This window comes from Triticum aestivum, chromosome 7A (genome assembly GCF_018294505.1).
Source record: "Triticum aestivum cultivar Chinese Spring chromosome 7A, IWGSC CS RefSeq v2.1, whole genome shotgun sequence".
Lineage (NCBI taxonomy): Eukaryota > Viridiplantae > Streptophyta > Magnoliopsida > Poales > Poaceae > Triticum > Triticum aestivum.
This window is the reverse complement of record NC_057812.1, coordinates 7,457,115-7,471,845: the sequence shown is the minus strand read 5'-3', so window position 1 is coordinate 7,471,845 and position 14,731 is coordinate 7,457,115. Positions and strand designations below refer to the sequence as shown.

General features: G+C 45.9%; 1 protein-coding gene across 1 annotated transcript; it reads left to right on the top strand.

Moving 5' to 3' along the window:
• Window positions 1-9,701: 9,701 nt before the first annotated feature.
• On the top strand, window positions 9,702-12,468 carry LOC123150480 (uncharacterized). The gene is made up of 5 exons (XM_044570326.1): window positions 9,702-9,932; window positions 10,387-10,448; window positions 10,553-10,673; window positions 11,449-11,523; window positions 11,641-12,468. Exons 1-5 carry the CDS (start codon window positions 9,801-9,803, stop codon window positions 12,100-12,102), a joined length of 852 nt encoding a protein of 283 aa, XP_044426261.1. The 5' UTR covers window positions 9,702-9,800; the 3' UTR covers window positions 12,103-12,468.
• Window positions 12,469-14,731: the final 2,263 nt, after the last annotated feature.

Here is a 14,731-nt window from a genome sequence, read left to right as displayed (position 1 = left end):
GGCTCTACAGTATGCTATGCTGTGTACCGCACCTGAAATGTGCCTTGCCATGAGTCAGTCAAGGGGTACAAGAGTGATCTAAGAATGGATCACAGGACAGCGGTCAAAGTTATCCTTAGTAACTAGTGGACTAAGGAATTTTCTCGATTATGGAGGTGATAAAGAGTTCGACGTAAAGAGTTACGTCGATGCAAGCTTAACACCTATCCGGATAGCTCTGAGTAGAGATACCGGATACGTATAATGGAGCAACAATTTAGAATAGCTCCAAGTAGAACAGTTATTTGAAATGGCTCCAAATATAGCGTAGTAGCTGCATCTACAAGATGACATAGAGATTTGCGAAGTACATACGGATCTGAAAGATTCAGACCCGTTGACTATAACATCTCTCACAAGCATAACATGATCAAACCCAGAACTCATCGAGTGTTAATCACATGGTAATGTGAACTAGATTATTGACTCTAGTAAACTCTTTGGGTGTTAGTCACATGGGGATGTGACCTTGAGTGTTAGTCACATAGCGATGTGAACTGGATTATTGACTCTAGTGCAAGTGGGAGACTGTTGGAAATATGCCCTAGAGGCAATAATAAATTGGTTATTATTATATTTCCTTGTTCATGATAATCGTTTATTATCCATGCTAGAATTGTATTGATAGGAAACTCAGATACATGTGTGGATACATAGACAACACCATGTCCCTAGTAAGCCTCTAGTTGACTAGCTCGTTGATCAATAGATGGTTACGGTTTCCTGACCATGGACATTGGATGTCGTTGATAACGGGATCACATCATTAGGAGAATGATGTGATGGACAAGACCCAATCCTAAGCCTAGCACAAGATCATGTAGTTCGTATGCTAAAGCTTTTCTAATGTCAAGTATCATTTCCTTAGACCATGAGATTGTGCAACTCCCGGATACCGTAGGAGTGCTTTGGGTGTGCCAAACGTCACAACGTAACTGGGTGGCTATAAAGGTACACTACAGGTATCTCCGAAAGTGTCTGTTGGGTTGGCACGAATCGAGACTGGGATTTGTCACTCCGTGTAAACGGAGAGGTATCTCTGGGCCCACTCGGTAGGACATCATCATAATGTGCACAATGTGATCAAGGAGTTGATCACGGGATGATGTGTTACGAAACGAGTAAAGAGACTTGCCGGTAACGAGATTGAACAAGGTATCGGGATACCGACGATCGAATCTCGGGCAAGTATCGTACCGCTAGACAAAGGGAATTGTATACGGGATTGATTAAGTCCTTGACATCGTGGTTCATCCGATGAGATCATCGTGGAACATGTGGGAGCCAACATGGGTATCCAGATCCCGCTGTTGGTTATTGACCGGAGAGTCATCTCGGTCATGTCTGCATGTCTCCCGAACCCGTAGGGTCTACACACTTAAGGTTCGGTGACGCTAGGGTTATAGAGATATTAGTATGCGGTAACCCGAAAGTTGTTCGGAGTCCCGGATGAGATCCCGGACGTCACGAGGAGTTCCGGAATGGTCCGGAGGTAAAGAATTATATATAGGAAGTGCTATTTCGGCCATCGGGACAAGTTTCGGGGTCACCGGTATTGTACCGGGACCACCGGAAGGGTCCCGGGGGTCCACCGGGTGGGGCCACCTGCCCCGGGGGCCACATGGGCTGTAGGGGGTGCGCCTTGGCCTATATGGGCCAAGGGCACCAGCCCCAAGAGGCCCATGCGCCAAGAGAAGAGGGAAAGGAAGAGTCCTAAAGGGGGAAGGCACCTCCGAGGTGCCTTGGGGAGGAGGGACTCCTCCCTTGGCCGCACCCTTCCTTGGAGGAAGGGCCAAGGCTGCGCCCCCCCTCTCCCTTGGCCCTATATATAGTGGGGGGAAGGGAGGGCAGCAATACCTAAGCCCTGGCGCCTCCCTCTCCCTCCCATGACACATCTCCCTCCTCCCGCAGCGCTTGGCGAAGCCCTGTTGGAATCCCGCTACTTCCACCACCACGCCGTCGTGCTGCTGGATCTCCATCAACCTCTCCTTCCCCCTTGCTGGATCAAGAAGGAGGAGACGTCGCTGCTCCGTACGTGTGTTGAACGCGGAGGTGCCGTCCGTTCGGCGCTAGGATCATCGGTGATTTGGATCACGACGAGTACGACTCCATCAACCCCGTTCTCTTGAACGCTTCCGCGTGCGATCTACAAGGGTATGTAGATCCACTCCTCCCTCGTTGCTAGATGACTTCATAGATTTATCTTGGTGATACGTAGAATTTTTTGAATTATTGCTACGTTCCCCAACAATTCAGTCCTCTCGACAAACTGGTGGGAGACCATAGAATCAAAATCTAAGTAAGTAGGAGGCAACTCCATATCTCCCTCACGAACGTCTATCTCAAGAAAATTAGCTAAGCGGGTTGCATAAATTCCTCCAAAGAAATCTCCATTATATCTATTAAGATGCAACCTACGTGCTACAATGGCTCCCATATGATAAGATTGGTCTCCTAACACAGCACTCCTAAGAATGCTAAGGTCAGGGACACACATGTGACATGCTTCATCCTTAGCATTTATACATCTACCTATGAAGAGATCAAAATAATATATTGCAGAAAAGTGAATGCTCCCTATGGTAGCTTGTGTTATGTCTCTAGATTCTCCTACAGTTATACTAGCAAGGAAGTTTCTAAATTCAGATTTACGGGGATCAATAGTGCTACCCCATTGTGGGAGTTTGCAAGCAAAAGTAAAATCCTCTAAGTCCATGGTATAAGATTTGTCATAAAGATCAAACATGACTGAAGGAGAATTACGCGAATATGAAAACTCAAACCTCCTCACAAATGAGCTAGTGAGTTGATGATACTGGGGGCATTTGTCTGCCTCAAAGTCCACAAGATCGGCGTTACGCAAATATGCGTTAAATTCTTCTTTGATTCCCACTCGATCCATAAAATTTTCCGAAGGCCATTCACATGGCCTCACGGGAGCGTCCCTTGGGGGCTCCTCATCAGCATCTCGCATGGCAAGCCTGGGGCCTTGCTTCCTTGAAGAACCACCCTGGAACATCTTCCTAAGCATATTGTTTTTCTCTGAAAAATTTCTGAATTTTTTAGTAACTTCAAACAAAAGTGAAAAAAGCTCAACAAAATTGATAGCAACTACCCCTACAAGTGCCTAGAGCCTATATCAAGCATTAGAACTACTTGGAACCATATAAATTTGACATGCAAGCTCAAGAACATGGTCACCTATGCAGCACAAATTTGCAAAGAATAAAGCACTAGAACAAAAATTAATTGGACCAATGGAGGAGTCACATACCAAGGAACAATCTCCCCAAGCAGTTTTGTGAGAAGTGCTTTGAGCAAGGAGATCGAAAATCACAGCAAAGTGAGCTAGAACTCGTGCTTGAACCAGATATTCGTGTTTGTGGGAGGAAGCAGAAGAGGATGGGTGCAGGAATAAGTGGAGGAGGGCCACCGTGGGCCCACGAGGCAGGGGGGCGCCCTCCACCCTCGTGGCCAGGTGGCAGCTCCCCCCGCGGTGATTTCAGTACCATAAATCCTCAAATATTCCCGAAAAAATCATATTAAATTGGCATGTCATTTGGAGGACTTTTATTTTCGGGATATTTTTATATTGCACGGATAAATCAGGAAACAAACAGAAAAATACTATTTTTACTTTATTTCAACTAAATAACAGAGAGTATAAAGAGGGTACAGAAGGTTGTGCCTTCTAGTTTCATCCATCTCATGCTCATCAAAAGGAATCCACTAACAAGGTTGATCAGGTCTTGTTAACAAACTCATTCCGATTAACATGGAACCGGAGAAATTTCGAATAACACTATGTTACCTCAACGGGGATATGCACATCCCAATAATAAGAATATCATATTTCTTCTTGACAGTAGGAAGAGGAAATTCAAAACCTCCAAATATAATCGATGGAATTTTTCCAATAGAGTTGATACTATGAACTTGAGGTTGTTTCCTCGGGAAGTGTACTGTATGCTCATTACCATTAACATGAAAAGTGACATTGCCTTTGTTGCAATCAATAACAGCCCCTGCAGTATTCAAAAAAGGTCTTCCAAGAATAATAGACATACTATCGTCCTCGGGAATATCAAGAATAACAAAGTCCGTTAAAATAGTAACGTTTGCAACCACAACATGCACATCCTCACAAATACCGACAGGTATAGCAGTTGATTTATCAGCCATTTGCAAAGATATTTCAGTAGGTGTCAACTTATTCAAGTCAAGTCTACGATATAAAGAAAGAGGCATAACACTAACACCGGCTCCAAGATCACATAAAGCAGTTTTAACATAGTTTCTTTTAATGGAGCATGGTATAGTAGGTACTCCTGGATCTCCAAGTTTCTTTGGTATTCCACCCTTAAAAGTATAATTAGCAAGCATGGTGGAAATTTCAGCTTCCGGTATCTTTATTTTATTAGTGACAATATCTTTCATATATTTAGCATAAGGATTCATTTTGAGCATATCAGTTAATCGCATATGCAAAAATATAGGTCTAATCATTTCAGCAAATCGCTCAAAATCCTCATCATTCTTTTTCTTGGATGGTTTGGGAGGAAAAGGCATGGGTTTCTGAACCCATGGTTCTCTTTTTTTACCATGTTTCCTAGCAACAAAGTCTCTCTTATCATAACGTTGATTCTTTGATTGTGGGTTATCAAGATCAACAACAGGTTCAATTTCTACATCATTATCATTACTAGGTTGAGCATCATCATGAACATCATCATTAACATTTTCATTAGGTTCATGTTCATTACCAGATTGTGTTTCAGCATCAGACATAGAGATATCATTTGGATTATCAGGTGGTTCAGCAATAGGTTCACTAGAAGTTTGCAAAGTCCTATTATTTTTATTTTCTTCCTTTTAGAGGAACTAGGTGCATCAATATTATTTCTCTGAGAATCTTGCTCAATTCTCTCAGGGTGGCCTTTAGGATACAAAGGTTCCTGAGTCATTCTACCAGTTCTAGTAGCCACTCTAATAGCATAATCATTTTTCTTACTATTCATTTCATCGAGCAATTCTTTTTGAGCCTTAAGTACTTGTTCTACTTGAGTGGTAACCATAGAAGCATGTTTGCTAACAAGTTTAAGTTCACCTCTAATATTAGCCATATAATCACCCATGTGTTTAATCATATAAGTATTCTGTTTTAATTGTCTACCAAAATAAGCATTAAAATCTTCTTGCTTAAACATAAATTTATCAAACTCATCCGAGCACTGACTAGCAATCTTAGTAGGAGGGATTTCAGCCTTATCATATCTATAGAGAGAATTTACCTTTACTACCTATGTCGGGTTATCAAGATCAGGAGGTTCTTCAATAGGTAATGGATCAAGATCATATGTTTCTTCAACAGGCGGTAAATCAAGACCATGTATTTCTTCAATAGGAGGTAAATTCTTAACATCTTCAGCTTTAATACCTTTTTCTTTCATAGATTTCTTTGCCTCTTGCATATCTTCGGGATTGAGAAATAGAACACCTCTCTTCTTCGCAGTTGGTTTAGGAATAGGATCATTAATTGGAGCAGGAGTTGGCTCAGGAGGTGCCCAATTATTTTCATTTGTCAACATATTATTCAATAGAATTTCAGCTTCATCCGGTGTTCTTTCCCTGAAAAGAGAACCAGCACAACTATCCTGGTAATCTCTGGAAGCATCGGTTAGTCCATTATAAAAGATATCAAGTATTTCATTTTTCTTAAGAGGACGATCAGGCAAAGCATTAAGTAACTTGAGAAGCCTCCCCCAAGCTTGTGGGAGACTCTCTTCTTTAATTTGCACAAAGTTGTATATTTCCTTTAAAGCAGCTTGTTTCTTATGAGCAGGGAAATATTTAGCAAAGAAGTAATAAATCATATCCTGGGGACTACGCACACAACCAGGATCAAGAGAATTAAACCATATCTTAGCATCACCCTTTAATGAGAACGGAAGTATTTTAAGTATATAAAAATATCGAGATCTCTCATCATTAGTGAACAGGGTGGCTATATCATTTAATTTAGTAAGATGTGCCACAACATTTTCAGATTCATAACCATGAAAAGGATCAGATTCAACCAAGGTAATTATATCAGGATCAACAAAGAATTCATAATCCTTATCGGGAACACAAATAGGTGAAGTAGCAAAAGCAGGGTCAGGCCTCATTTTATCTCTAAGTGATTCCTTGTTCCATTTAATTAATAGCCTCTTAAGTTCACGACTATCTCTGCAAGCTAAAATAGCGGCAGAAGATTCCATATCAAAAACATAACCTTCAGGAATAATAGGCCTATCTTCATCATCACTTTCATCAATATAATCAGATTCAATAATTTCTTTCTTTCTAGCCCTAGCAATTTGTTCATCAAGAAATTCACCAAGGGGCACAGTATTATCAGGCATAGAAGTAGTTTCATCATAAGTATCATGCATAGCAGAAGTGGCATCATCAATAACGTGCGACATATCAGAACGAATAGCAGAAGCGGGTTTAGGTGTCGCAAGCTTACTCATAACAGAAGGTGAATCAAGTGCATAGCTAGATGGCAGTTCCTTACCTCCCCTCGTAGTTGAGGGATAAATTGTTGTCTTAGCGTCTTTCAAGTTCTTCATAGTGTCCAGCAGATATAAATCCCAAGTGACTCAAAGAATAGAGCTATGTTCCCCGGCAACGGTGCCAGAAATTAGTCTTGATAACCCACAAGTATAGGGGATCGCAACAGCTTTCGAGGGTAGAGTATTTAACCCAAATTTATTGATTCGACACAAGGGGAGCCAAAGAATATTCTCAAGTATTAGCAACTGAGTTGTCAATTCAACCACACCTGGAAACTTAGTATCTGCAGCAAAGTGTTTAGCAGCAAAGTAATATGATAGTGGTGGTAACGGTAACAAAAGTAACAGAAGCAAAAGTAATATTTTTGGTATTTTGTAGTGATTGTAACAGTAGCAACGGGAAAGTAAATAAGCGTAAACCAGTATATGGAAAGCTCGTAGGCATTGGACCGGTGATGGAGAATTATGCCAGATGCGATTCATCATGTAACAGTCATAACATAGGGTGACACAGAACTAGCTCCAATTCATCAATGTAATGTAGGCATGTATTCCGAATATAGTCATACGTGCTTATGGAAAAGAACTTGCATGACATCTTTTGTCCTACCCTCCCGTGGCAGCGGGGTCCTTACGGAAACTAAGGGATATTAAGGCCTCCTTTTAATAGAGAACCGGAACAAAGCATTAGCACATAGTGAATACATGAACTCCTCAAACTAAGGTCATCACCAAGAGTGGTCCCGATTATTGTCACTTCGGGGGTGCCGGATCATAACACATAGTAGGTGACTATAGACTTGCAAGATAGGATCAAGAACACACATAAATTCATGAAAACATAATAGGTTCAGATCTGAAATCATGGCACTCGGGCCCTAGGGACAAGCATTAAGCATAGAAAAGTCATAGCAACATCAATCTCAGAACATAGTGGATACTAGGGATCAAACCCTAACAAAACTAACTCGATTATATGATAGATCTCATCCAACCCATCACCGTCCAGCAAGCCTACGATGGAATTACTCACGCACGGCGGTGAGCATCATGAAATTGGTGATGGAGGATGGTTGATGATGACGACGGCGACGAATCCCCCTCTCTCAAGCCACGAACGGACTCCAGATCAGCCCTCCCAAGAGGTTTTAGGGCTTGGCGGCGGCTCCGTATCGTAAAACGCGATTATTTCTTCTCCTTAATTTTTTTCTCCCCGAAAGCAAATATATAGAGTTGGAGTTGGCGTCGGAGGAGCTCCAGGGGGCCCACGAGGTAGGGGGCGCGCCCTAGGGGGGGCACCCCCACCCTCGTGGACAGGGTGTGGGGCCCCTGGTCTTCATCTTTGGCAAGGATTTTTTATTATTTTTAACTTGACGTTCCGTGGAGTTTCAGGTCATTCCGAGAACTTTTGTTTTCTGCACATAAAACAACATCATGGCAATTCTGCTGAAAACAACGTCAGTCCGGGTTAGTTTCATTCAAATCATGCAAGTTAGAGTCCAAAACAAGGGCAAAAGTGTTTGGAAAAGTAGATACGACGGAGACGTATCAGTGATTCACTCGACGACTATGGGCGCATGGCCGAGTCCACCACCATTGAGTGTTTCTACAAGTTATGTCGGGCAGTGGTGGCAGTGTTTGGACCGCAATACTTACGAACACCCAATGCGGAAGACACTGCTCGGATCCTAGCACAGAATGCAGCAAAGAGGATTTCCTGGGATGCTCAGCTCCTTCCTCGTGCTTAGCTCCTTCCTCCCATGCGTCCTGGAGTGCCGACGGTTCTCCCCCCTCCTTGTGGGGCTCCGGGGTGGGGGCGGGGCCTTGCTGGCGGCGGATCTGGGTGCCCCTGCCCAGATCCGGGGGTGGTGGCGACGGACGCCTTTGGGGGTGGCCGGCAGCCAGGCTAGGTAGTGGCATGGCGGTTGGCGGCTTGACTGCTCCGGGGTGGGGTAGCAGGGTGCTGGGCGGCTCTGGTAGGGCTCGGAGACGCTTGTGTGGTGGTGGTGTGGTAGCGTGGCGGCGGGGATGGCTGGTGGCAGCGCAGCAGGTCTTTACCCCTCGCAGCGGCGTGGGGGCTGTAGGTTAGTGGTGTGGAGCGACTGTTGCGACGGAGTAGGCTTTTACAATCAATCGATAGTTAGCTCAAGCAAATCCGCTCCCTTATAATCGATACTCAAGCAATAAGTAGAAAAACAGGAGTAGCCTTTTACCTCCATCGTGAGGGGCCGAACCTGGGTAAACCCGTGTCCTTCGACCCGCTCAACCCCGACAAGCTAATCACCGTTTGCGATGGCCTCACGTCTAAGTCCTTACATTAGGACATCTGCCATGACAAAACCACGACACTACCCCTATGAGCACCTCCGCGAGACTGAACCAGCACATCATCTTAAAATTGATGAAGTCGTCATAGACGCCTTTGTAGTCAACGGGGACGTCTCCTCCCACTAAATGCACATTGCCAAAAATTCAGAAAAATGCGAGCACCAGACTTACAACTCTGATGGGCAAAGGATACCACAGTTAGTCCTAGCCATCTCCGGCCCGGCCCTGTCAGCCCAGCCCTAAAATCCAGGGCCTAGGCCCATGGGCTTGCCCGTGGGCCGGGCTTGTGCCTGAGTTTTGAGCCCACCAGCAAGGCCTGGACGGGCTTGGGCTTGGCATATTGGCATTTTAAGGAAGAGGCCCAACCCACGACCCTAAGCCCTCAGGGCTTTTTACCAGATGGGTCGGGCTTGTGCTTGAAAAGTAGACCCGATGGTAGGGCCTGGGCCTCAGTTTTCTGCCGTGGGCTTTTTTAGACCCGGCCCAAGCCCGACCCGGCCTGTCCCATGGCCAGGTATAACCACAATCCTCCTAATCACCGAAGCACAGGTTGGTTTGCAATTAAACGTAGTATTCTGTCCGTTCCTAAATATAACTCTTTTTTAGTAGAGATTCCAACATGAACTACATACTCCTATTATATGCCTATATAGATCCGTATTGAAATATTTAAAAAGACTTATATTTTAAAAAAAATCAAACAAAGCATCAACCGAATGGACAGACAGGTGGAGTATATAGGGAGCGCCCGATCCACTCTGGAGAAGGTTCTGGAGAAATCGAGCGAGCACCAACCTGCCCGCCCCAACCCTAGACGCCGTCGACCGCCGCCGTCCCCGACGTCGCCGCCGCCGCCGTCCACGACCTCCGCGAGGGATGGCTCTTGGGCGGCTTGCCTCCAGGGTGCGCGGCTCGGCTCTGCAGGTGCGGGCTGCGGCTCCCCGCGCCTCGCCGCCGGCACCCTGCCCATGCGTTCGTCCGATGACCTACAGCAGCAAGCCCGTGCAGGTCCGTCTCCCCGTCCCTCTCCCATCCTTGGTAGCGAGACTAGTACCTGATTGGCCGATTCTAGTAGTCCCAGGAGTGCTTTGGTTAGTATGGGTCGCATCCCAGGAGTGTCCATCTTCCATTTCTAGGACTTGATTGGCCGATTTATTATGGAGATTGGCGTATTTGTGGTGATAGGCACTTGATTTTGCCCTATCTCCATGTGCTCACAGCAGTGAGCACAGCTTGGGTGCTAGCGATTTTACCCCCATCTCTGTCTTTCTGTCTGTGTGTCTTATTATATATACCACTTAAATGCAGAAACTGGAGAATTTGTACACAACAATTGAGGTTAAACTAAGGAAAGCTTGCTACTTTCTTAAGATTTGTAATACCTACAGTCCAAGCTCTTTTGATGATGCTTGCAACACCTACAGTCCAAGCTCGCTATTTATGTTCGATGCTGCATTTGTAGGGTGAGCAGCAGGGCAAGGGACCTTCAAGGCCAATTGACCTCCTGCGTGAGTCCAAATGGAGGTAAAATTATTACAGTCTGTTTTTTCCTGCTTGTCGTATCTGGTATCTGGATAGCCATGTTTCTCAACATATGTTCTTTTTTTCCTCTTCTGTTTTTTCTGAAGGAATGCCAAGGACGATGGCGCTGGCATCCATACCTCTGCTCCGCGTGTGCCTCAACCTGCGCCCCGCACAACCCCACTGGCCGGTGGTCAGCCCGTGTCCTGCAGGAGCATATCATCGGAGGTCAGTTCTTTGCTCCCTTCCTCCCTCACTGATGCGTAGAGGCAGTCCTCGCCTCTTTACAGGAGTGCTTTAGTCCCTGTCGGATTTGTACTGGTCGCATCTAGTTAGTCCCTGGAGACTGGAGTGTTGTAGTGATTGCCATGTTAGTCGACTTGATTTCCTTTCTCTGATCTCACCCACCGCAGAGAAAGCGACTTCCATGTCGGTGATTTTGTTTCTCTGCCTGTCTTATACTTGTATGCAAAAATTGGAGATTCTGTAAACAAAATGATACTCCCTCCGCCCGGAAATACTTGTCATCAAAATGAATAAAAGGAGATGTATCTAGATGTATTTTAGTTCTAGATACATCCCTTTTTGTCCATTTTAATGACAAGTATTTTCGGACGGAGGGAGTACCTAATATATGTAATAAACAATGCTCTGTTTGTAGGCAATAATGGAAGCGGCAACGTTTTTTATAAGAAACTAACTTCTTTAGATTGTATAATCCCCCCAAATAAACCCTGAATAATTGGAGGGTATGTGCACGTGTAAATTGCTTACGCCCATCGGTGATGGAGATCATCATTCTTGGTGTGTTCCTGATTATCATGCTATAAGATTTTGATCCCCTCACTGATCCTTAATCCTTAGAGGCGGTCCTCACTTCTTATCAGGAGTGCTTTAGTCCAATTTCAATAGTGCATTTGATGTCAAGAGCTGAACAGTTTGCAGTAGCTTTTCTTATTGGTCCATTCACTCATGTGTAAGTAAATACACACTCTTCTTGTAGGTTGTGTCTTTTGGTGTGCCTGCTCTTCCTGTGGCACGCCGCTTGTCGCGTCCGGACATCACTGCTTATGGACTGGTTAGTAATGAGCGTTCCCAGCTGCACTACATATTTTGCTTTCTCTTCCTGTAAAGTCTCAATGGGGATGCTCACGCCGTGCTAACTTGATTTTTTGCTCTGTAATGATGTGTGCAGACCACATTTGGGCCTGGGCAGCAGCGGAGGGGATTTGCCCAGATGCCATTCCAGCCGCTGGACAACAAGACAGCAGCTGCCATGTACAATCAGCTTTCTCCAGAAGGTCAAAGCATAGCAAGCCTCGCCAACGTGGCCGGCAATGAAGCTGCGAGGAATATGGAGTTGTGGAACAAGCAAAAGTTTGACAGCATTGATTTGGGCCTCAAGGAGCTGACTGATGAAATCACAGTTCTTGGCTTGACGGGTTTGCATGCGGTAGCTGCAGCAACTGCTGTTGTCTGGTACGTGTATTTGGTTATCGAGGAGACCGTGGTAGAGCTGAGTGGCAAGTACAGCAAGATGGCGGCGGCGCTGCTAAACGGCCTGCTGCGTTCTTTTTTCCCATGGCTACATGACATATTTGTACCGAAGGAAGAGTCGGGTGAGAATGGGAAGAGCGAAGCTCCGGCCAAGAAGTAGGCCAGTGTTCTAAAAATTGCACAAAGGGTTCTGTTTTTTTGCTGCAAGACTGTGATGCATTGGCAGATTGGGAACATTAAACTCCTTGGGAGATGAGCTAGGGTCCCTTTATCGTTTTGTGCTGCAAAACAGTAGTTAGATTTTGTTTGTCACTCTGAATGGATCTGTTTGCTTCTTGGCCTCACCTCACCTGTTTGATGCCTATGCCGATGGCTATGCCGATGCCTATGCCGATGTGTTTCTTTGTGTTGGACGAATGTCAACCTGAGGGAGGGCCTTGACTTGTGTATAACAAACTTGAGAGAGGAGATTCAACTGGGTCATATGCTGTTGGTTGCATGAATGATATTACTGATTATTTCTTCACCTTTTGCTGTTCATTATTGACATGTACTCCCTGGGTACCAAAATATAAGATGTTTTTGTAGGCTAAACCGGCCTACAAAAATGTCTTATATTTTGATACGGGTCATCAATAACATATTTGAAAGGCCATTTGGAAGATCAAACACTTATTCATCAGAGCGCGAACATTAGATTGGGAATCACAATAAGAGCACTCGCTTTGAAGCACAGGACGCTAGTGCACCAAGCTTGCCATCGTGTCAAAGCATCTCTTCAGTTATTTTTAAGAGCTCTTCATTTTTTTAAGAGCCTGATAAATCTCGAGCTACAGCGTAATTTACAAAGTCTGACATATCATATTCTTCACTACATACCACATTCTTCAGTTGCACAGAGCCAGTTTCAACCATCCCTCCATGGAAACGGCTAAGAGCATTACTAGTAGTACCCCTAAACCCTCAAAAATAACCGCTTTTTCGCGGGTTGCAACAAAAAAAACGCAAAGACTAGAACCCCTAAACCCTCAAACCCTTAAAAAAAAGTAAGGGTCCAACCCTCAAACCCAATTTCGAACCATAGAAGTGAGGGTTGGAGGGGGGCGCGCGACCCCAGCTCGCACTCCCTTCCCCCATCGCGCGGGAGGAAAGTTTCCCGTCCCCAACCTCCCGCTTCCTCCCTTCCTAGCCGCCGGCCGTCGCTCGCCGCCAATCCGGCCGGCCCCCGCCTTCCCTCGACGCCGCGGCCGTCCCGCCCCTGCGCCACACTCCCCGCCGCCGGATCCGCCATTTCCCGCCGCCTCCCGCCCCGCGCCCCGGCCCCCGGCCGCCCCGCCCCGAGCCCCACCCCCCGGCCTCCTGCCCCGCCGCCTCCCGCCCCGCCGCGCCCCGCCCCCTGCCCGCCCGCCTCAGCCGTCGGGCCCCGCCCCTCGCCCCCCGGTCGGCTCCCGCCCCCAGCCGCCTCCCGGCCCCCAGCGGCCAGAGGCAGGCCGGCCTCAGGCCTCCTCGAGCCGCCGCGCCAGAGGCCAGGCGGGCCAGAGGCAGCCGCGCCGCCGCCCCGACCTCCCCGCAGGTATGCTTCCTGTTCTTCCTTTTTTTTTCTTTTTGATTCATTGTTGGCACTCACAATTTATTATTTGTTGTATTGTGTAGATGGAGGTGAACAACAACATGGACTCGTTGTCCGATTCGTCGGGGTTGGTCGTCATCCGACGATTCGGACATCGACGAGTTGTTGCAAGACGATGACGTCGAGATGATGAGCCTCCTCATCGACGTGCAATCCTTTGAAAACCGCGTGAAGCTGATGGATCAGAGGAGAGGGTCGAAGATGGGGCGAGTCACCATCTACCGGAACCGCGCTCTCGGACACGAGCATTTGATGGAAGACTACTTCGCGGAGGTACCTACATACCCTCCTCGTCTCTTCCGCAGAAGGTACCGAATGCGGCGTAGTTTGTTTGTGAAGATTGTCACCGATTGTGAGGCCGCCTCCTATTACTTTAAACGTCGTAGATCCGCCGCCGGTATCATGGGGTTTAGTGCATATCAAAAGATATCGGTGGCAATGCGGGTACTCGCTTATGGCATATCCGCGGATTATACCGACGAGTATCTTCGCATTGGGCAAGATACAACCACGGAGTCAGTCCGTAGGTTTCCAAGTTGGTCATTCGGCTGTACGGTGAGCAGTATCTTCGGGCACCAAACGAGGAAGATACAAAGAGATTAATGGAAATGAATGAAAAAAGGGGATGGCCGGGGATGCTAGGTAGTCTTGGACTGCATGCATTGGAGGTTGAAAAATTGCCCAAAGGCATGGCATGGAATGTATTGCGGTAAAAGCCGTGATGCTACCATTGTGCTTGAGGCCGTAGCATCTCAGGACACATGGATTTGGCATGCATTTTTTGGGTTGCCGGGAACACTTAATGATATCAATATCCTCAATAGATCTTCCTTTGTTCAAAAGATTAATTTCTGGGGATGTGTGACGCCCGGATAATTAAGCTACAGTGATTCCCCGCTAATGATGCCACGTCACCACGGTTACTGTGATAAACTCTCGATAGATCAGAACCGAAACAAATTCAAATTTAAATAAAAGAAAACAATAAAAGTTCTCAAAAAATTAAACAAAAATGTTCGGTGGTTGGCCAAATATTACAAAGATAATTATGGTGAAAGGTTCACAATTTTATAAAATGCCTAAGTGTTTATAAAATAAATAAAAACAGAAAAGAAAATAAATAAAAAGAAACAGAAAACAATACAAAAAAAAAGGAGAA